The sequence below is a fragment of the Notothenia rossii genome (genome assembly GCF_949606895.1).
Source record: "Notothenia rossii genome assembly, chromosome: 8".
Taxonomy (NCBI): domain Eukaryota; kingdom Metazoa; phylum Chordata; class Actinopteri; order Perciformes; family Nototheniidae; genus Notothenia; species Notothenia rossii.
In genome coordinates this window covers 8,644,185-8,667,319 of record NC_136906.1, presented here as the reverse complement: position 1 = coordinate 8,667,319, position 23,135 = coordinate 8,644,185, and the positions used below count along the sequence as shown (strand labels likewise).

The window sequence follows — 23,135 nt, the reverse complement described above, 5'->3', positions numbered from 1 at the left end:
CCTGCTGTCATCCACATCTTATTGGACATCTGAGCTCGTTCGCCCACATAGAAGCTCGCCCTAGTTTAATAGCCCAGGGGAAAAGCTACATCACATCAGGTGTATTGACGAAATTGAAAGAGATCAGCGGCTTATGGTACAAAACGATGGGTCACTGTGTCACAGTCTATGCATACAAACAGGCCCAGTCAGATACTAGCAGGGTGTCACTTCATCACAGCCTGTGTCTCTCGGTTCCTGGTACCATTTCAAATTAATCCGATTTTATCATATCACAGTCTGGCGGCCATCGAGACTCGAGCGATTATGTAACACTTCCTCTAAATTTTGAGGTTTTACGAACGAAAAAGCAAGGAAATAGGGAACAGAAATGTTAGGAAATTACATCTGAGCTGGTGGCTAAATCTACAGTAAACCTTGTATTGATGAGAACAGGCTGAAACACACCCACTGTTATCTGTCCTGCAGCTAAATCAATCTCATCTAGGTCATTCACTGCCAGCTGACTGCCACGATGTGTGTGTGTGTGGGTGGGTGTGTGTGTGCGGGTGGGTGGATGTGTGTGTGCAGCATGGACCAGTTGTCACTAAATGAGATGCTGGGGCCTTAAAACAGGTGGAAAATCAATACTACCACATCAGTTGTTAACACGTCTTATTTTGTATTTTAGCTGGACATGTACTATAGTCGTTGCAGTGATGTCCTGTTTCATACTCGCAGTAACAATCATTCACCCCATTCCATATTCATTCCTCTCACTATACTAAGAGAGGCAGATGGTTAAATGGCTCTTTCTATATTTTCAGATCAAATGACTCAGGAAGTCATACAATTTAATACCTTAAATGCATCTTGGATAACTTTGAGAAATGAAATGAATCCAAGAATCGCAGATGATGATCTTCCAAAATCCCTTTGAAAGCAAAAGTCTTAAGATGAGTCAGAACTCAGCAACTGTGCTTGCGTTCAATGCCAGCACTTTTCTTCCCCAAATGGGAGCTATCTCTTTTTGGAAAGGAACACTTTAAATTCAAATATTGAACCTCATTCTCTGTGTTTGCTGTATATAGTGCTGGTTTATGAAATGATGAGCCTTCTGCTGTTCCGTATACAGCATTTGCATAACTTGCTCCCGATAAAAATGAATCTCAAAATGGAGCATGTATCATCACTTTTGCATGTGAAGGCAAGCCGTTTATGTATAAACAAACACCTCTACATTTGCATTAATGGATGATCTTCAGATTAACATTTTACATTTGCTGTAAGTATGACATACGCAATTGATAAGCTACAAAAATAAATTCTCCATTAAAAAGTGGAGTTGAACTATTTCATTTAACTGCACTTTAAGGTAGAAATGTTCAGGCCGTTGAGAAAAATATAAATGTGGTCAAAATAATAACATAAATCATATAAGCGAATTATTGGTTATTGTGCAGGATATTACTGATAATACATATCAGGCTTGGCGGGTAATGGATTATTTTAGCTTTTTTAAACTACCTTAACTGTTGGTCTATAGAATAAACATATTGATGTCTAATGGGGCGGCACACTTCGGAACACGCACTTGCATTGCTGAGGTGTCCTTGAGCAAGGCACCATAACTGCCACCTGGTACAGTAGCAGTTATGGTCAAAGCTTTTTTGAGCATTAGGAAAAGCGCTATAAAAATCAAATGTATTATTATTATTACAGGAAAACCTGGAAGCTCTGGCACCTCTTTTTCTCAGATTGCATGTGTGTATTAGTACTTTGTCCTGTGTGTGAATTCAACCAACAATGAAAAACTGAATTTCCCCTTGGGGATTAATAAAGGGACTTCTTCTGTTTTAAATTGACATTGTTCTCTTGTCTTACATTAGGTATTGATATTTATTTCCCCTTGTATTGAATTGCATTGTATTATACAAAAGTAATGGAAGGTAATCAGGTTACATTCCTTTAAATGTGCTGCTTATAATAGATTCATTTTTTCTCCACAGGTAACTAGTGATTGCAATGGATTTAAAAGTAACCCACTCAACCCTTCATACAACACACCTCTCTCTCTCTCTCTCTCTCTCTCTCTCTCTCTCCCTCTATCTCTCTCTCTCTCTCTCTCTGTTCCTCTCCCTCCCACCCCGGTAGTAGCTGGTTCTGTGAGCGTTCAGAAGAAAAGGAGGAAGCGGAGGGAGAGCAGCTCGGCGGCAGCTCGTCTGAAAAGCCAAACAAACTACCGAAAGACAACCACCAGCTGATCGGTTCTCCACAGTTTCTACCATCTCTACTCGGAGCAGCGCCCGGAGAAAATACTTCTGCAACCCCGGAGGCGCGAACTAACTTAGCGTCGGTTCGTTAAAGTCAGAAATAAGAGACAGCTTCTCAGACCGGGAGAATGGCAGACTCGGCGGCGGCCAGCAGCGACGGGGAGGACGGAGGTCGCGAGGAGCCCATGAGGGGCTTCGCGCGCCAGGGAGCCCTCCGCCAAAAGAACGTGCACGAGGTGAAGGACCACAAATTCATCGCGCGCTTCTTCAAGCAGCCCACCTTCTGCAGCCACTGCACCGACTTCATCTGGTGAGTGAAGGGAGGAAACATGATTTAATTTCAGTTAGTTTATTGCTATTGTTGGTGCTGTCATGGAATAAAGTAGGTAAATAAATTGAAAGATGTAAGATATATAGTCTAATCTATAGATATATAGATTAAGTTTTGAATTATATTAAAAATAAACTTAAAGAAGGTAAATATATTCATGTTAACAGTATAAAGAGATATATATATAGAGAGAGTTCACAATATAAAAACATACAGAATAAGTTAGAATACACTATAATAGACTAACCTACTACTACATATGCTATAAATATAAGATATTCATTCTAAAGCTTGCTATCTAGTTGCAAATTGAATTTAAATTGAAATAGTTAAAACAGTAAATTATTCAATTCATTAGAAGGTGCAACAAGAAATTGAATATAAAGTTATGTTTTGTTCATGATTCAATGAGAATTTAAATGGAAAAACTTGAGAGATGGAGCGATTAGGCCTATTTATATTTAAGAAAGAAGACAAAATGGCTGTAGTGTTTGATAGTAGGCTAGCAAGGATAAAGAAAGTGGGAGGTTCTGCACTGGTTGCAGATTCCTCAAAATAAACACATTGATTTCAGTGTTATTCATGTACTTGTTGATGCTATATGTATGTTAGGTAGGACTGGAGGAAAGACCTAGAGATATGTGGGCTGCACAAGTGTAAGAATGGGAAAGCTGCAGGCCAATGTTTGATGGTATTAGGTAGGCAGAGGAACTGAGAACAAACAAACATTGAATGTCGGCCAACAACCAAAAGTGTCTCACACGGGTCAAAACTCAACTTGAGCCTTCCTCTTCCTTCTCTCTATATGTTCTCCCCTTAATAACCTGTGCAGACATGTCACCATGCAACCCACCAGGGTTTACTAGACAAACAGATCAAATTAATTTCTGGCTCTAGGTTGGCCTAATTTGTCCCGTTTATTATTATCTCTGCTGTGCACTATTCCCAAAATGGCCATTATTTAACTCCTGTGATGGGTTTTTAATTTGTTGAATGGCTAAATGATATGACCTAAAAGAGTGTGTGTGTGTGTGTGTGTGTGTGTGTGTGTGTGTGTGTGTGTGTGTGTGTGTGTGTGTGTGTGTGTGTGTGTGTGTGTGTGTGTGTGTGTGTGTGTGTGTGTGTGTGTGTGTGTGTGTGTGTGTGTGTGTGTGTGTGTGTGTGTGTGTGTGTGTGTGTGTGTGTGTGTGTGTGTGTGTGTGTGTGTGTGTGTGTGTGTGTGTGTGTGTGTGTGTGTGTGTGTGTGTGTGTGTGTGTGTGTGTGTGTGTGTGTGTGTGTGTGTGTGTGTTCATGGGAATTTTATGGGATGATCTCACAAGTCTATTTATCTGGGTCATTAGTTATAATTAAAATAACATGTGTGTGATTTCCTGCCCCTAGAAGTTCTATTTCTAGGCACAATATGAAAATGAGCAATGCTGGTTGTCTCTTTACGTGGGTGTGTGTGTCTGTATGCGTGTGTGTGTGTGTGTGGGCATGCGTGCACCTGAAGGCATCACAGCATTCCCCATACTGTAGAGTAGGTGTGGTTGACCATTTAGCCCTGGGGCAACTGCAGCCCTGCCTCACAGAACAGTTTATGGTGTGTTTGTGGACATAACGCAACCTCAGTGCATCTATTCTACTGTTCACACAACAATCAAAAGCCCTCCCTGCCTGCATACTTCAGTGTGTGTTTGTGTTTAGGTGATTTATTTTGGAAAAAGCTTTAGCGACTGACATTTGCTTCTACGCACATGTCTTGAGGCAAAGAGAGAGAGAGTTTTAGGATTCATTTTATAAGGGGTGTGTGGGTGTGTGTGTGTGTGTGTGTGTGTGTGTGTGTGTGTGTGTGTGTGTGTGTGTGTGTGTGTGTGTGTGTGTGTGTGTGTGTGTGTGTGTGTGTGTGTGTGTGTGTGTGTGTGTGTGTGTGTGTGTGTGTGTGTGTGTGTGTGTGTGTGTGTGTGTGTGTGTGTGTGTGTGTGTGTGTGTGTGTGTGTGTGTGTGTGTGTGTGTGTGTGTGTGTGTGTGTGTGTGTGTGTGTGTGTGTGTGTGTGTGTGTGTGTGTTGCTGTGACTGTACAATTTTCAACCTGTTTTTTTATGTATGTTTTATCCACAGGGGTTTTGGCAAGCAGGGATTCCAGTGTCAAGGTATGTGGATTAAACACACACACACACACACACACACACACACACACACACACACACACACACACACACACACACACACACACACACACACACACACACACACTTGCTTAATTAGATGGTGCTCCATTGCTTGATGATTGGAGATTAACTTCTCTAATCCTTTTTTCTAGTCTCCTTTGTCATATCCTTCTATTACCTGTTTATTTGTCTTTCTCTCCACCTCTCTGCTCCTGTCTACATATCACTTTCCCTTTACTTCCTTTATTTCAATGCAAGCTCTCTTAGCTCTTGTTCCGGATTCATAAGTCACAAATTAGAAAAAGGCATTTAAGAGGAATGAGGGCATGCCATTACTTATTCAGTTTTTCCTTTTTAACTGGGTTTAATCCAACTATTTACCCAAACTATAAATCTTGATTCAATCGTCATAAGCTCAACTCATTGAAAGCTTGCACCAAAAGAAATGCTGAAAAGAAAGAAAAGACAACTGATTTCCTACGTTATAAAATATCGGTGAGATGTGCAGGCTTGGATATTAAAAATGATTTATTTGGAGAATATAATGCGAGTTGAAGATAAATGTACCTGCGGGTTTATCATATAAAGAGAGCAATTAAAGATAAGTGGTGAGCCTCTGTGGGGAATCACATGTTGAAGAAGAAGAAGAAGAAGAAGAAGAAGAAGTCTGGTAGTGGAGGCAGGACTTTGTTCAGTGGAGCATACTGAAGGTTATATTTAGGTATCGATAGTTGGAGGGTGACCAAGGAAGTGAGTCGGCATGAAACAGGGCTGTATAATAATACTCCATTTCTTTTTAAACGCATCAAATGTATAATCAATTGGGGCTTTTTCACAATATCATAGCAGGAGAAGTACAAGTACAGCTCTAGAGTGGGGAAGTAGTGAGTCCTAAAACCCAGAAAAGATGTAGCACTTGACCACTTCCTAGTCCCTCTTCTCGTGTTTTTGGTAAAGAAGCCTGAAATAAGGACTATGGTTAATGCAAGCTTAAGAGAATGTCACATTTTGTTCTACGACATAATGTACTACACTGGTGAATGTCCGACGCTGTTATGTGTCATCATCAAAGCTGTGGTTTCCAACAAGTGACTAAATAAACGACGAGTTTAGCTTACCTGTGGAGATGCACAGCCATGCAAACGTGATGTCTGTTCATATAGCCTAATGTTAGCTACTTGTGTACTTGAGAGACGAGCAAGCAAGAAACAGTTAAATTGTGTGCACCCCTCATGGAGGATAAAGCTTGAGACCAAAAGTGTTCATTTTTTATCACTTCATCATTTCCTGGAATGATAAACACCTAGCGTGACATCCGATTTTGTGGCTGTGGGTGGTTTCATCTACTTAGAAAAAACTGATGAAACTCTACTCTAGGCACTGTTGCACTTATGAGAAAAGACTTTTGAGCCATTTGAGACGGATTCAGCTTGCTCTTTATGGCCGTTGCAACTATGGCTATGCATTCAATCTGTTCATACGGTAGGTATTGTATAAGAGGGCTTTAGATTCAATACATTTGGATTATGTAAGGATTGGGTCTGCATTTGCATTTACCACAGTCTTTGTAAAACCCAACATAGAATGAACCATTGTCTGCCAACCTTTCTGCATATAAACTATTAATTAAAAGCAATGCAGTTCATATGGCAAAACTCAAGTGTATCTATATTTTCTTACACCCCCGAGCCGCCACAGGGAATGACATAAGCTTTCAGAAAAATAAATCAAGTTGTCAAAAATGCATTAGGGCTTTTTTTTTTACATCAGTTAGCTTAAAATCAATGTCTTTTCCACTTGTTTTAACAGCCAACTGCATGTGTTCAAGGATTTGTACGTCTCCTAGCAACAGTGAGTTATTAAGACGCAGCCGTCTATATGCTGTGGGATGGACGAGCTGCTGTTCAGCTCAGCAGTGGGTTGGATGGTAATTGGCCGGTGTGTATTGTGTCCTTTAGAGGAAGCAACCGCTGCACTGTAGGGACCCTCAGGGGAGGAAGGGTGTGTGGGTGAAGGTGATGGGGCACCTATTGTACTCTGACAGCAGGGAGGAAGAAACATCGATGGAAGTGTATAGAAGACTGGGGAAGAGGAAAGGAGAATTATTCCGATTTCCCTACAGTACAGTGATGCAGGAATGAGTCCTTAAACACAGAAATGAGCGAGCATTAAAGCACTTCCAGGTTCCCTGTTGTTAAAGTCAACGGTTTTTCAATGTGTTTCTAGTTAGATGAAGTAAGACCAGTTTTTATTAATACAAGATTTTCAATATCGTCATTAAATACCCCCACTTGAATTTCCGAATCCTATATTTGTCTACAAAGCAGCATTAGCTAATAAATGAATCAAATAATCACGCCCAACATTAGCAGCCTTTAGCTTAGCGATGGAGACGTGAAGTAAAGTGATGTAGTTTGTTTGTTTGTAGCCTAACTTTAGCTTATGATGTCTGGGGATTGCATTTATGCTTAAAAAAAAATCATAAAAGTAGTATTAATATGTGGAAATTATCCTGCTGAACAAAATATGCGGCTATCATAAACGTCTGTTTGCCATGGATCCTATTTACTGCGATATTCCAAAATCCCTTTTTTGCCGAAGGAGCCCTTGAGACACTAAAACATGTCATCACTGCACCACTCTATAGTGCCCAACATGAGAAAATGATCTAGGCAGATAGGCAACAGTTTGCCTTGTCCATTAAGTTTGTGTGTGTGTGTGCTTGTGTGTTTGTCCTGAGTTAGTCTCCAACCAATTTGTCCATCTGGAGAAGGGTATGGTTTCCCTACCTAGAGCTCGGGGAGAAAGGGAATTCCTCTGCAAGGACACACACACACACACACACACACACACACATACACATACACACACACATACACACACACACACACACACACACACACACTCCTCAGTAAAGTGAAATCAGTTTTTAGGTGTGCTTTGCCTCTGCGGTTGTGTTTGTTTGACAGTCACATAGTTCTTCTCACACAAGTAAATGGAGCTGGTTGTGTGTATGCAGCTTGATGAACAGTTTATGACTAGATGAATTTATATCTGCTTTGTTTATTATTATATGAATAATTCATTATTTGAGAGAAATAGTGTTTACTGACGGTGTGTTTACATGTCTTTCAATGAAAGGGGATATCATGAATAAGACGCTGGGGATGTGTATATTATAGCTTGTCTGTTTAATGTGAGTTTAGGGGAGCGGACAAGTCTCACAAGGTGCTTCAGCTTTCTCTGTGAGTTTCTTACCACACTTTATAAGTGCAAGCCCATGAGGTGCAAAGCAAAGTTTCATGAGCAGCATTTAACGGTGTGCCACTTGTTCCTCTTGGCCTCTTTTCTGCTCTGTCATGTGTGAAAAAAGGAAGTTACATTTGCTCCAGCTACATCAAGTAAAGATATCTTTTTAGATGCACTGTAATACACTAGTTTACTTTGCTCTAAGTGCACGTTATAATATGTCCAATGTATGAGTTGTTGCACAGTTTTTTGTGGTACTTACCAGGTGTTATAAGGCAGGATGTCGACCCTCAGATGATGTGATATGTACAACTCTTATTTCATGCCTGAAATGTATGTTGGATTGTCTTGTTGGATTTCCGTACACTTCAAACTTTCCATTACACACCAATCAATATCTGCTGTCCAGACACAACGTGCACATTACACTCCATACTGTGGGTCTGTAATCTAGTTCCACACACACACACACACTTGAAGCTGAAAGCAGAACAATTTTCTACGAGACAAAATCTACAGACTCAAATTGGAAGTCTATGAAGGTGAGTTTTAAACACCTGTCGATCAGGATCAGAAACCCTTTAGTCGTCTCACAATGAGCATATTTACATTTGTACTGTAACAGTGCACATAGAGGGGAATGTAAAGACTGAGAACACTAACATAGTAGAAAAATAGGCAAGCACACACATAACTAAAAAGTTCACTTCCATGGTCAAAAAAAAAAAGTCACAGCATTATAAAGTCAGTGAAAATATAAAAGTAGTGAATTAACAGCTAGTATCATGAATAAATTGTAACATGGGTGTTAATTCCCAACAACTCCTACACCTCTGCTTTAATCCCTGCCTTTTCATTGGTTGGACGAGTGTTTGAATATTTCACATTAGTAATAAAAAGGGAGTTAAACAGCTGTTTTTGTACTATGCATCCAAGCAGCGCTGCAGGCTGTGTTTTCCACATTGTGTATGTATTCAGTATCTTTGGTCAGAGAAGCTCTCTTGAGTATGGTTGAAGCTGTAAACAATCCATGATCTCAGGGAGATTCTGCAGCTTCCCGTACACTTGAGAGAACGTTGAACTCAAAGGGCGGTAGCAGCTTGTGTTATGTAACGTGGTGTTTTCTAAGAAATATGTGTCAGAGTTTTTAGGTTTCTGTGTGTGTCGGTACGAGCTTGTGTTCCTTTTAATGAGCTTGTGTTTTGTTAAAGCCGGTTGTTTGTGCTCTGGTTCTTCCAAACGGTCGGTTTTGTCTGTGTGTGTGTGTGTTTATGCACATGTTCCTAATTGAGTGTGTTAACAATGAGTTGGGTTTCAGCGTGTAACAGGCTGTCGAGTGTCCTCCTACTGTCCCCTCACATACTTTGCATAATGGACAAATTATCCCCTCAGAGAGCTTGAGAGGGGACTGAGAGGCAGGAAGTGTGAGAAACAAGGCAAATAGGACCAAAAGAAATTTCGACGCACACATATAAGGATGAGGAGGGAGAAGCAAAGTGAATTCATAGGGGGAGGAGGAAGAGGGAGAAAGTGTGTAGGAAGGAGAGGATTTCATGTGATATCCGAGGAAATTCCAATGGAAGCAGCTGATAGGAAAAACGGGAGGATGAAAGGAACGTCCTTAGAGACGTTCTGTTTCCTCTGTTGGCTTGTCATGCAGCCTGGTGTAACATGAAACACACTGAGAACATACAGTGCAGTCTATAGTTACAGGGCACAGGGAAGACAGGGCTGGCTTTGCTTTAAAAAAAAAGAGGAAACCATGCAGGATTGAGGAAGGCTAAATTGGGGCAGAAATGAGAGATGCATGCTTTGTAAGTTCTCCGTAATGTATTCTGTTCAGCATCCTAAATATAATCCTTTTATAATGTATATGAGGCCTTCTTATGAAAACATGACGCCATCAAGACAAATGGCTGTGCGTCTTTCTGCTGTCTGTTTGCTTTTAATCTATTCAACCATGTTCAAGAGAAGCTGAATGTATGGTACATTCCTGCAGCCAGAGGACAGTGAAATAAAATGGAATATATTAAACAAGGCAGCTGGTTGAAAATGAACCACAAAGGTATTGTGGAGCGGCACTCGAGCAGAGAGGTGGTGGGTGAGATGTGTCCGCCATGCAGAGGAGATAATGGACATGAAAAAACAGACAAGAGAGAGGAAGAGATAAAATGGTGTAGGCATGGAAAGTAGATTGCACCTAAAACAAGCCCATGAAGGTGTTGCTGGCTGCAGCTATTAGCACTTCTTCTTTGAAATAAAAAGCACAATTCAAGACTTGTATTTCCCAGCTTCTCTTTGACTCCTGGCATCTTTTCTGTGCCGGTTTAATCGAGTGTCTCTCACTTTCACCAGCTGCTGTTGGGCACCGTGCCCACAGCTCCTCTGTATTCACATGATACGCTTTTCCGCCTATTCAGGTTCAAATGACTTGGTAAACATTTGCAAAACATCTGCGTCTGTTGGCGGTGGCGAACGCAGCTCAGGTGCTTCTGTAATTCCAACCTGTGTGGGTGGAGAGGTCTCGGGATCCAAAACCCTGCCTCCTACACACCGACACGCACACGAAAACAAGCGGGTATACACACACACACACACACACACACACACACACACACACACACACACACACACACTGATGTAGAGGTGTATCACTCAGATCCAAAGGGAAATGGATCAAACGTATCTGATTGTGTCATCCAGTCTTTTGTTTCAACACCTCCCGTGTTCTCTTTGTTTCCCCGATATCTGTTGACCTCCTGTCTTTTCTCTTTCTTCCACATCTTCTCCACTTCCTGCCCGTTATTCCCTTTTCTCACCCTTCATTTCTTCCGTCTTTCTTAATATTTCTCTCCTCCGTCTGTCTGTCCTTCCTTCGTCTCAGTTCCTTCTCTCTCGTCCTTCCACCATTCCTAGCTCCTTCTCCCCCTCGTCCCCTCTAGTGGCTGTGTGTTGGAAGCTGTGGGCTTTGATGCTTTTATAAATAGCCCAAGTGTTCCACTGAGAGCACCACCAAATGGGATGGATGGATGGATGGGGGAGTTGAGAGGGGGATGGAAGAGGAGGGAGTGTGTAGGTGTGAAGGGAGAACATTGGAAATTGCCAGAAAGGATATTAAAAAAAAAGGATTGAAAAGCAACAGAGGCAGACAAAAGGTGTTGGTGAGATAACGGAGAGAACAGATCAAGAATAAAGATATGAAAATGTGGGCTTTAAGAGGCCGCAGGTTTAAATAATGTACTTTTAAATATCTTGTAGAATAATTAGCTTTGTCTTTCTATGGAATACATGTGTACTACTGCAACAGAGATCTGACATTTTAAAGATAGGAAGAATGATTAAGAATAGTTCTCCATCATGTTCGCTAAAATATTCATTGTTGGGAATGATTACATTTTTGAGAAGATTTAAATCCAAATTATTCCATTTGAAAACACTCGTTGGCACATTTATTATACATCTCCCTGGAGGGAAGGTGATAGTCTTACTGGTGTTTGGTCCTCAAACAAAGCACTGCACAACATTTGACCTGACAATGGCTCAAGTTAAAACGACACTAGAGATGAACCAAGTGATTTGAGTTCATCCTGAGGAGGAAAACAATGTCAGTCGGAGATTTGACAAATTCATCCAACCTTATGTTGGGGTTACAGGAAACGTCACCACTATGAACATCTCTCATAACTTGTTTCAGCATCCATGAAAACAGTTGTTGGATATTTCTGTCCTAACGACAAACAACCAACAGACTTTTGAAACCCATTTAAAAAAAATTAAAAATAAAATGCTCATGGGATGGAAGAAGTTTTCAGATCTTTTACTTAAAGGGGACATATCATGCTATATTTGAACAATATTGTAGTAATCTTGTTGGCTCGTGTTAAAGGTGGGGTAGGTAAGTTTGAGAAACCGGCTCGAGATACACTTTTTGTTATATTCCATGGAATGCTCTTAACATCCCGATAGCAATGAATATCTGAAGTGCTTTGACAATAAATACATAAAAAATGTAATCTGTGGAAGCCGTAGTACTGTAAAAAGCACGACCAATCATCTGAGCCGGCCCGGCTAAAATAACTGGATGGCCTACCTGCCTGTCAGCCTTCCATCTGTGCACAAACTTATCTCGTGCCCTCATTGGTCATGTGCGCGTTCGTGTGTGTTGGAGGAGGGGCTCTGTAAGGAAGTGGCAGATTTTTTCCGGCTGTGTATTTTCAAATTCTAGCGCACTCGAGCTGGTTTCTTCAAAATTACCTACCCCCACCTTTAAGTATAAGTATCAATACAAATTTGTAGGAATACTATGTTATAAGTGAAAGTCATTCATTTAAAATCGTACTTAAATACACGATTATTGGCATCAAAATTGTACCCGTCATAATTGCAATTTACGATTTTTTTTTATGCAAAAATGTGTCGCGTCCTGTAAGTTGGAGCTCATTTGAATTTCTTTATATACTGCTGCTGGATATATTTACCTTTTTAATATATTAGTAGATATATATTTTGTATCAATCTTGTTCTGTAAATGTAATGTAATAAAATACAATATTTTCTTCCAAATGTAGTTCAGTAGGATTATAAAGTACCAGTAGTTTATAAAGTATACCTAAAAAAAAAAAAAAAGCACAATACTTGAGTACATGTACTTCATTACGGTCTGCTAACGGTAGCACTAAAAGCTCTTATTTAATAACCCTCTGAGCTCTCTAGATCCTGATGTTTCCAGTGTTGCATGGACTTTGCTCAATCACTTTTTCAAGGACTCCAGCGTTTTCAAGAGTCCATGTTATACAACATCGCTCTGCAGTCTTTCATGCCACGCCACTGTGGAGCTAGAATAACTCTGATGGTGAACCGCAGACGGCTTTATTGATGGGGCTGGAAATATTGCAGCTTTATAGTGCATTGATTTTTCCTACAACCCCCCGCTGCTTTTCAGACACAACAAACTTGCATCCTAAGCAGCATGCGCTCAGGGCGCACGGCAGCATAATATGATTCCTATGTTTTAGGTGGGTTTGCTCATTGTGATTACACCACGCCGCTGTGTAGGATGAATTTTAGTGGATTGCTGTAACCATCTGAAGCTCCATGTTTAACACCATTTTATACAGCGTGAATCTGAAGCTACAATTTGAAAAGAGGAATTTCAGAAGTGCAGTTACAAGTCAAAACTAATTGTATTTATTCATCCAATTCTTTTTCAGTTTGGGCCACTCATGCCAAGCAAACTGAGTGTGTGTGTGTTATAGTAGTTTTTCTGACAGTAACACCTAGTGTGTGTTTCCTCACATTACCTCTTCCTCTTCTCAGTTTAAAGTGGAGGGTGTCAAAGAGCTGTCATGTGTGTGAGTGTGTAATATCTGTCAGTGTGTGAACATGTTTGAGTTATAGAGCATATTAGTGTATGACTTGTTTAGTATATTTGTAGAAATATAAGCGAGTTAATTAAACTTTTCCCTTTTTTTTGAGTTTTTTAGCATCCGCGGTCGCTATCTGATGCTTGTGTGTGTTGTTACACAGGTGTGTGTGAGAGACAAAGTCTAATTTAACTTGTAAGTGAGGGCAATCTACTTTCACACATCTTAAGTGTGTGTGTGTGTGTGTGTGTGTGTGTGTGTGTGTGTGTGTGTGTGTGTGTGTGTGTGTGTGTGTGTGTGTGTGTGTGTGTGTGTGTGTGTGTGTGTGTGTGTGTGTGTGTGTGTGTGTGTGTGTGTGTGTGTGTGTGTGTGTGTGTGTGTGTGTGTGTGTGTGTGTGTGTGTGTGTGTGTGTGTGTGTGTGTGTGTGTGTGTGTGTGTGTGTGTGTGTGTGTGTGTGTGTGTGTGTGTGTGTGTGTGTGTGTGTGTTTTCAGTTACCCATTTGCAGACTATCTTCTTCAGATCAGACAGCCAATGTGTCAAGGCCTATACACGCACACTAGTAGATGCAACGAGCCATCAGTAACTTAATGTAGAAGTAGGCGAAGTGTGAAGTATCACTTAAATAATTTTAAGGAAGATATGATTTGAACTCTCACATGAAATCTGACTTTAATTGTTTATTTTTCTAGATACTGACACAACAATAAAAAAAAAATGACACAATCTAATGCATATTTTCCTCTGCAATATTATTGAATGTGGATGAGAAGTGATTAATATGATATAATGTTGATAAATGTTTGACACTTATGTACATGTACTTATAGGTACACCTTTTGGATTGTGAAGTCTTTGTTGATGAATTATCACTCTGGATATTGGATGAACCACAGCTGCCAAAATAGGTCTTGTGTGTCTATTTGTATACTGTACATGTAAACAACATTAATTTTGTAATAATTTTGGGCAGATAATTGCCAAATAATTTTGGCACTGAAAAATATTTACTTTTGGCATTAAAGTAATACAAGTTTGCACGTTTATGATGGTTCAACCAACCAACTGACAGAGCTACTTTGCTACCCCTTAAGACCCAACCCCGTAATATGACTGAAAAGCAAAGATCCAGAAAGCCAGCACCTTGTGTGCCATCAACAACACACTGCCGTAAGATAGCTTGTGAAGTCATACGAGTCATCTTGTATCTCTAAAAACACACCAAAAAAGGACCTATTTCTATAACCAGCCTGCAGCAGTTGACTTCTGACTGTTAGCTTTTGTCTCCTGTGTTATAGTTAGCCGATTTGTCAGAGTTAACAAAGTCCTTAGTTTAAAGAAATGTGGAGTCAGGAAATGTCAGCTCATTAAACCAATGTCTGGTTGGCTGTTTATAAGTTTTCCATAGCTGCAGCACTTTAATAGGTGCTCGTGAAACTGTGTCAGTCCCAGAGAGAACCATCACCTTCACTTAACTCTGGAAAGCTGCCTCCCTGCAGGACAGCGGGGGAATGGTTCATTCTGCCCGTGGCCGACACCAGCCCCTCCAGCTGACATCATTAAAGCCCCTATGAGTCAAATGTGAACGTTTCCGGACTTGGTGACACCCAGAGTTAGGATGAGTAGCACCACAATTGGAACTGCAGTGCTGTTTTTTCTCAAAAGGTCCCCATAGCACATGTAATATATCTTTATTTACTATGAGGGTTGAAACGAAATCACTATCAGCAAGCAAGAAGGCACATATTCCATATAGCATCAACAAAGACACTGACCGCATGAGCACAACCAAAAGTATTATAATAGAAAGTGCAATGAGTAATTTAGGGTTTAACTAATAAGATGCAAAAAACAAAAGGTGGACTAAAGAGGCCAATCTTTCTGACCAGGTGCTTTTTGTTCACACAGAAAGACTAAGCTCACCTTCAATATCATTTCAATCAGGAGAGGCTTATAAAACATTTTGTTGACATGTGCACAAGATGAAAGACATTTGAATGGTCTTTGGCGGTTAGACCCCAATCGTGATATCTTATGTCTTCGGGTGGAGGTGCAGCCTTAATAGGAAACCCTCCTGGGGTCTAGACACTGGTGGTGGTGTTGATAGGATTGGATTTAATGAGGAGAAGGGATGAAGAGGATCTGGATTTGATAAGGACTGGACCTCTGATGAGCTAGATATGATGACTGGAGGTGGATGAGGTGGCGGAGGGCTGCAGCATTACAAAAAATGACAGCTGACTGCAGGAGAGAGGAGAACTGGTTTAAAGTTTGAGTGCAGCGCGATGATTGGCTGCTGGAGATTGGTCGAATGTAATTGGTTAGAGTGGACGCCCGTAATCAGCTTCTAACACGCGGTTGAAGAGAGAATGAATGATGATTATTTGGTGGTCAAATACGGTCAACACGACAATTTCAAGTATCTTACAGGTTCAAACTACACATTTTGACAGTCATGGATGTAAACTGCAAATTGGCAGAGGCTTACAACCACAAGATGCTAAATGTAGTATCCTTTAGCACTTTCTAAAAGAATAAAACGATTGTGTGTGATAGATAGATGTCGTGGTTGAATGACTTTACTGATGAGTTTCTTCTTCATTTGGTTCCTGTTCTTTACGAAATAGCTCTTGTAACAATGGTTTTGTTGGACACCACCTCAAATTTGGTAATACTCCTCATACGTCAATGCCATTTCTATCACCATGACCTCAATACACATTTTATTTTAAATGTTTTTGCCTTGCATTCAAACTCTGACACATTCCCAGCTACAGTATACTGTGTGATTGTGTAAATCTGCCTCACCACTGCAGTCTCAGTAAAGATGCAAAAGGTGTGTTTCTGACTGTTCCACCCACGTTGCTCTCACCACGCTAACACATTATGTTCACCGTTCAGTCATTACTCACTCTCTCAACACTTGTCTCCTCCATGACCGCTGTCACAGGACCTTTGCCCCGCTCTGTATGTGTTGTTTGTAATGGCGAGGATCAACACATTGAACCCTGATCTGTTGCACTCGTGGCCATTTGAACAAATGACGAGATATGCGAAATGTCTAAAACGTGAATCACGGTGTGTAGGTGGAGCGGCCCACCTGGATTACTAACTGCGGGGGGAAGAGAGGCTGCTGATGTGGGTTTGAAAATGTACAGCCATATCATTTCTTAAACAAACGGTCATCGAGTTTCTCGGTGGACTAAAGAGTGCAGAGTGAGGGTGACTTTTAAATCTGTTTCCTCCATTAGGGTTATATATTTTACCGTCTGTTTCTTAGACAAGGTTTCAAAGGTCTATTTTTACCCAGGCATCTGTAGTGCTTCAGTTTCTTCTCTGCAAACTGCATAAAGAACTGGTTTGGTATAAAGAAAAAGCAGCAATGGTTTACTAAACCATATAATACGGGTGCGAAAATGGCTCCCGTACAGAGCTGGATGAGGTATTTGAAGTTTAACAAATGTCGTAGTATTCAATACTCGTCAGTAAATCATAAATCTAAAAAGGGGTTGATTTTTTTTTCGTCAGTGTTGCTCTGTGTGATTTGTGTTTGATGAAGAGCAGATAACTATGTCACTGTTACTCCTGAGATACTTGAACCCGTTCATCTATAGATGGTAACCTAGCAACAGGGACACGAGCCGACTGGAGAGCAGTGATCTCAGACCTGTTTTTCTATCCCTCCATCTTTACTGGATGTCTCTGTTTTTTAAAATTATTTTTGCACTTTTAATGTCAAAGCTCTCACTTTTCTGTCAGCTTCAACCATTAAAGTGCTGCTGCATTAGTTTCAAATGGGCGTTTTATTTGTTTTAATTTGGATTCTAACTGCCAAGGTACTGTACAAGGGAAAGGTGTTGGTTTTCAGTAGTTTGAGACAAAGATATGTAGACTTTCTGCAGTCCTGATATCAATAGAGCTTAGGTCACGTTTGTGATTTTGGCGAGGGGGACGTGGGTCCAACTCCCAGTGAGGAAGTAACAAGCCGATTGGCCGATGCAGACTGAAGTGCACATGCTGGAGTGTATGGTTTTTCCATGTCCTTGGTTTAGAAAGAACCAGATCCCTTCACACTCAGCGTGGTAGAACAGTACCAAGGTCTTGAAGAGATTTCAGCCTGCCACTGACAGCCATTGAAGGAAGTGGGGGAGCGGTGTATTCAGGGAGAACTTTGGTAGATTGAAAACCAATGAAGCTGCTAAATTCTGAATTAGCTGCAGAGGTCCGATGGCACTTGCAGTTAGACCAGCAGTTGCAGGAATGGAGTTTCCAATAGTAGGTCAACTGGAAGAAGACTTTCGGGGTCTGATGATGTCACGTGAACGACACCGAAGTTGTAGTATCATCATTTGGCCACGAAGAACATTTGCTTCAACGTCCAGTGCACTTACTGGGGAACGATAAGTTCCTCTTCCATTCTAACTGCAGTGCTTCCTCGTCCCTCATTACTTTCCTTTTATTCCTTCCCGTCATCCATCCATGTGTCTGTTTGCCAATATAATTGTTGAGTTGGAGGCTTTGTGTGCTCTTAGAGTGTGTATTCTTTGAAAGTCATCCATCCGCTGTACTGTATCTTCAATCTAACATAATTATCTGTTGTTGTTTCATCACATATTCATGATTATAATTAACCATAATTATCCATAATGATGTTTCTCATGTTCCACCATGTATTTCTTAGAAAGGGTAGAGTAAACAAGACTTCATCTGTTGTCAAAATATGTTTATGTGTATGTCTGCACATGTACTGTAGAGAGCATAACACGCAGTCTGTCAGGAATGCTCTCTTGCCAAGCATTGAACACACACACACACACACACACACACACACACACACACACACACACACACACACACACTGCAAAAAATCTGAATTGTAACATTATAAAATAGAGCTACACACACACACACCTGTTTCCACTTTTTTTCTTATAGAATGGGATATCTCTGCAGATCACCAATACTTACAATTTTATTTTAAACCATATTTAGCCATTACCAATTCTTTCATTTCTTCTTTCTAGAAAATGTCACTAGTCCAAAGGGAGATTTCAATAACATTTCAAATAGTTGTGCAGGCCTATTGATTAGAGAATTTTATTGAATATGGTTTCTAAGCAACCCCAACGACTACTGCTTCAGATTAAAACATGATGAGGTGTCCTCAGAAAGACACTGAACATGATGGTTAGGTCAGTAGCTCAATGCCATTGGTGTGTTATTGTGGTGTGTCAAAAAGAGGGAATTTGACAGCGCTTTGGTTGAAGGCACTGGAGAAATGCAACCCATAATGCATCACTTTGTGCTGCAGGACTTCAAAGAAATGAAACAACTGCTTTTTCGATGAGGACATTTTCAAGAGAAGCTTTCACAAAGGGGGCTACTGTTAGTGATGGATCATATTGTAGAACAAGAGAAGCTTGATCAGAGTCGAGAGCAGCTCCTACAGTAAATAGTTATATCGCAATATCAGTCAAAAATAATGGCGTTTTTTGTTTTTCAAATCGTGCACAATAACAACATAAGAGCCTCAAAAATAACCAAAGGCCTTAATCCATACCCCTTTTACCCAGAAAACACTAGGTTTTCACTCGGTAGTTATTACAAAATGATGTGCTGGAATGACTCTACACATCTAGTGAGTATCTTTGCAGAAGACAACCCATTTGTTTAAATGAAGGCTTGCGTTTTTACATTGAATTTGGTTCATTATTTGGTATTCAAACCTGTTAGTCTCATGGACTCTCTCGTCAATATCTGCAGCTCTTCACTCTCACCCCTCTGTCCTCTCTCCCACTCTCTCTCACTCATCCTCCTCATGCCTCCTCTCTCCCTCTCTCTGCATTAATGAGTTAATCAAGAGAACAGATAAAGCTGCACGTCGAGGAGAATGATCATGCTCTTCAGCAAATGAAATGCAGTCAACAGTCATACATGTTTAATGTGTGCACTTAGGCTTTCTGTTTCTCTAACAACATCGCTTCTACGTTATATTTCCTGCTGTCTGGACTAAAACAGCAGATATTGTTTGTGGGGGAGTTAAGAGAGAGAAAGTGGCAGTGAAGGAGGGAGGGAGGGAGAGTTGATGTACAGTACAGGGTTGTCTGTACGTGTGTGTGTGTGTGTGTGTAAGTGTGTGTAAGTGTGTGTATTTTCTGGCTGGACTTGTTCAGATGTTGCCGGTTCAGGTCATACTGTGGAGGTAGATGTACTTCTCTGAGAGGAGACTAAGGGCCCTCCACAAAGACACACACACACACACACACACACACACACACACACACACACACACACACACACACACACACACACACACACACACACACACACACACACACACACACACACACACACACACACACACACACACACTGAGAGAAGGACATAGAGAAGGAGAATAGAAAACCACTGTGGTCAAGGGTGTATTTTGTTTTTGAAATCAGTGCTGTTTTTTAGCCTTCATTTTATTACTCTTTACAAAAAATGATACAAGAGGAATGGATATTGAATATCTGTATCATTTGGGGATAGAGACAAAACATGTGTTTTAGTACAGAGAATCGAAAATAATCAAGTACCAGAAATCTGGCATATGCAGTAGAGCTAAAAAGTAATCATCAATTCAACATGTTTTAACGTTTTGAGGTTGGTCAACCGCTGAAATATCTCATCAACTGTTGGATTTGATCGCTTGTACAAACTTTGATATCGTACATATTTACAGATGGAGTTAAGGTTGCGAGTTTTGTTCCCTCAACTAGGGATGTCCCGATAACCTTTTTTTGCTCCCGATCCGATTCCGATCAGTTGATTTTGACAATTTGCCGATACCGATTTTTCCCGATCCGATCTTTATGCAATGCATTAAGAGAAAAAAAAGAGAAAAAGCATTCAAGTTGTCCCTTAAGGTTATTTTTTTATTTAAATTGGATATTCTATCCAACAGGGATATAGCTTCTTTCTTTCACAGCAGCATTGTATCAGTTCAGTTGTGCAGCATTGGATCAAAACAAAATAAAGCTTATCAGTGCTCCTTAGCTTACTGCTACAATTAGACACTGCGCCCTGCCCACTCTGTTGCCAGATTTGAGAGAAATAAGCAACCAGGTCTATGAAACCAAGCCCCAAAGAAGCAACACATACAGGATGTTCTGTCATTTGAAACCACAACTAAGGCCTCAGGATGACTTTAAGACTTGAACATGGTCATTTTTGTTTTGTAACATTAAATACAAAATAAATAAAAAGTAGTTAAAAAAATAAAATAAAATAAAAATCCCGATCCCCGATTTTTTTCCTCACGATTCCGATCTTTTGAAAATCACGTGATCGGCTCCAATCCCCGATCACGTGATCGGATCGGGTGATCTCTACTCTCAGCACATTTGGAAGAAACAGATATGGACTTACTGTCTCTTTCGAGTTGGATCAATGTGCCTATTGGCAAAGGGCTGCTATTAAGTCTGAATGTTTTTATTGGTGAGTTTTAATCTATGCTTTGCTGACAAAAAACCCAAGAGATCAGACAGAACAAGAGACTAATGGATACAGCCAGTGATAAAGAAAGGAGGGAAATGGAATTAAAAGAGACGGATAAAACAATCAGACAGAGAGAAGTGTAAAGACAGAGACATGCCTATGATGGACAGAAACATGGAGATGGAGTGAATGAGAGGCATGCTGTGAATGAGAGCAAGGATAAGGGTGGAGGTGTATATTGGACCACGTAAAATCGCTTTGTGCCAGAATTCCTCCACAGTGCTGGCACAGTGAAGAGACTGAAAGCAGCGTGAAGCCAGACAGACTGTCTCCTGGTTTTCTAACTGAATGTAAGATGGTGCACTATTTAGAGGAATAGCATACTGTATTAGCTGATGTTCACGGGCCATGAAGAGGTCCAACACTATAACAAAGTCCTGTATCTTCCTATCTTTACTCTACTATTATGTAATTATATATTTAATATTCAGTTTCACAGAAAGTGATTAGCTTGGTCACCTTTCTCATTTTCATTTGCCAATAGATTATGACCTTAAGTCAGAATTAAAAATAAGTACAGCACACTTTCTGTATAATTATTTAGATTCCTAAACAGGACTACTGAAGATGTGAATGCATTTTGTTCAATAGATGTTAGAAGTAAAGAATTCAGACAAACATCCTTTTTCTGGCGTGTGTTGCACATATTGTCAGATTTTGACTTGACCCTGCTTCCTTCTCTTCCACTTTCCTCCTCCGCTTCTTCTGTTGCTGGGTTGTGGCTCTTTGCCAGCCGACACTTCTGCATTGCTTCAAAGACTTGATTTTTAGATTTTTTTACTTTTGACTCGAGGTCTGTATGTCAGATTCCAAGTCAAACCTCATCACTCATTCTTCACCGGTTAGCTCCCCTTATCTATTGTTTTAGCTAGCTACAGTATTGCATGTCATACAGTAGCAAACACCCGTTTTAGAAATGTGGAAACAATATTTAAAACAGCTGTCGATTTAGTCCTAATATATTTTCTGAAATAAAATGTATAGTACAGGGCGACTGTGGCTGCGAGGGAGTGCGGTCGTCTTTCAACCAGAAGGCTGTGGGTTCGATCCCAGCCCATGCAGTCAACATGTCGATGTATCCTTGGGCAAGATACTTAACCCTGAGTTGCTCCCGATGGCATGGCCAACGGTGTGTGAATGTGTATGAATGTTAGGTCCTATAGAGTAAGGTACACTGCTCTGTATGAATGGGGGTTGAATGGGTGAATGACATGTAGTATGTAAAGCGCTTTGAGGGGTCTTAAAGACTGGATAAAGCGCTATATAAGTACAGTATATCTACCATTTATGGACTAGATCAGGGGTGGGGAACCTTTTTCCTCTCGAGGGCCATTTCAATTTTTTCAACATCCTCCGAGGGCCGTACAAATTATTAACCTCTGCTTAAAAATACTAAAATCACAGCCCATTCATTTGGCCTTTCTTTCATGCTGTGCAAAGAAAAAGCAACCTCTTAATCCAGATATCTCACCATGACTCGCGCATGCATGCACGTGCACGGTTGTGGCATGACCACCAAAACAGTAAGATATGGACACAAGATGTGTGCAAATGTATTTAGTTTTCTATCCATGTGGAAATGATTTAAGTGGGGGGGGGGAACCTCACCTCCTCTAGGGGGGTCCGGGGGGCGTGCTCCCCCGGGAAGATTTGTTTTTAAATGTTGAAGTTAAAAGCATCAATCTGCTTCACTTTGAGAGCAACATGAAGAGATCTATGGATACATCTCTCAACACCCATATGAAACAGAACTGTAAACAGATTTATTTTTCTTTATGGATATTTTACAAATCACTCTCCTTTCAAACTCTATTCTCGTTTATTAATAATAACTTTTTTTTACTGTCATATAGTATTTTATACCCGTTTATTTTATTCTCTTGTTTTTCTATAACTATAATGATCATATAAAGATGTGCCTTTACCTCACTGGTTGGAGAAAAAGCTTCTTATATTTGTTAGCATAGCTAGCTAACCAGATGCTAATAACAACAAAGTTATTATCTGTATGATCAATATGACAGAAGAACAGATCGCCCACTGGGCTTTCAACTAAAGACACAGCCACGCAGAAACTGCAGCATGTGTACGGCTCCTTATGGGTATTGCAATTTGTGAAGTGCCGGAGAGGCGTTCTGGTGCTCTCCGTCAGAACTGCGCCCCTGTCAGACGAGACCAAGACATATACCACGTGATTACACGTTAGGCTTGTGTTGTGTTCAAGGACCCTGACCTTGGCCAGGGAAAACAG

The 23,135-nt window shown here is 40.6% G+C and overlaps 1 protein-coding gene across 2 annotated transcripts in view; it reads left to right on the top strand.

Moving 5' to 3' along the window:
* The first annotated feature begins 2,142 nt into the window (after positions 1-2,142).
* Positions 2,143-23,135, top strand: part of LOC307014590 (protein kinase C beta type-like) — a 104,258-nt gene continuing 83,265 nt past the window's right edge. For both annotated transcript variants that reach the window (XM_079642587.1, XM_079642586.1), the window contains exons 1-2: positions 2,143-2,562; positions 4,685-4,716. In XM_079642587.1, coding sequence (XP_079498713.1) covers positions 2,381-2,562; positions 4,685-4,716 — 214 coding nt within the window. In that variant the 5' untranslated portion in view covers positions 2,143-2,380. The remainder of the gene's footprint in view (positions 2,563-4,684; positions 4,717-23,135) is intronic.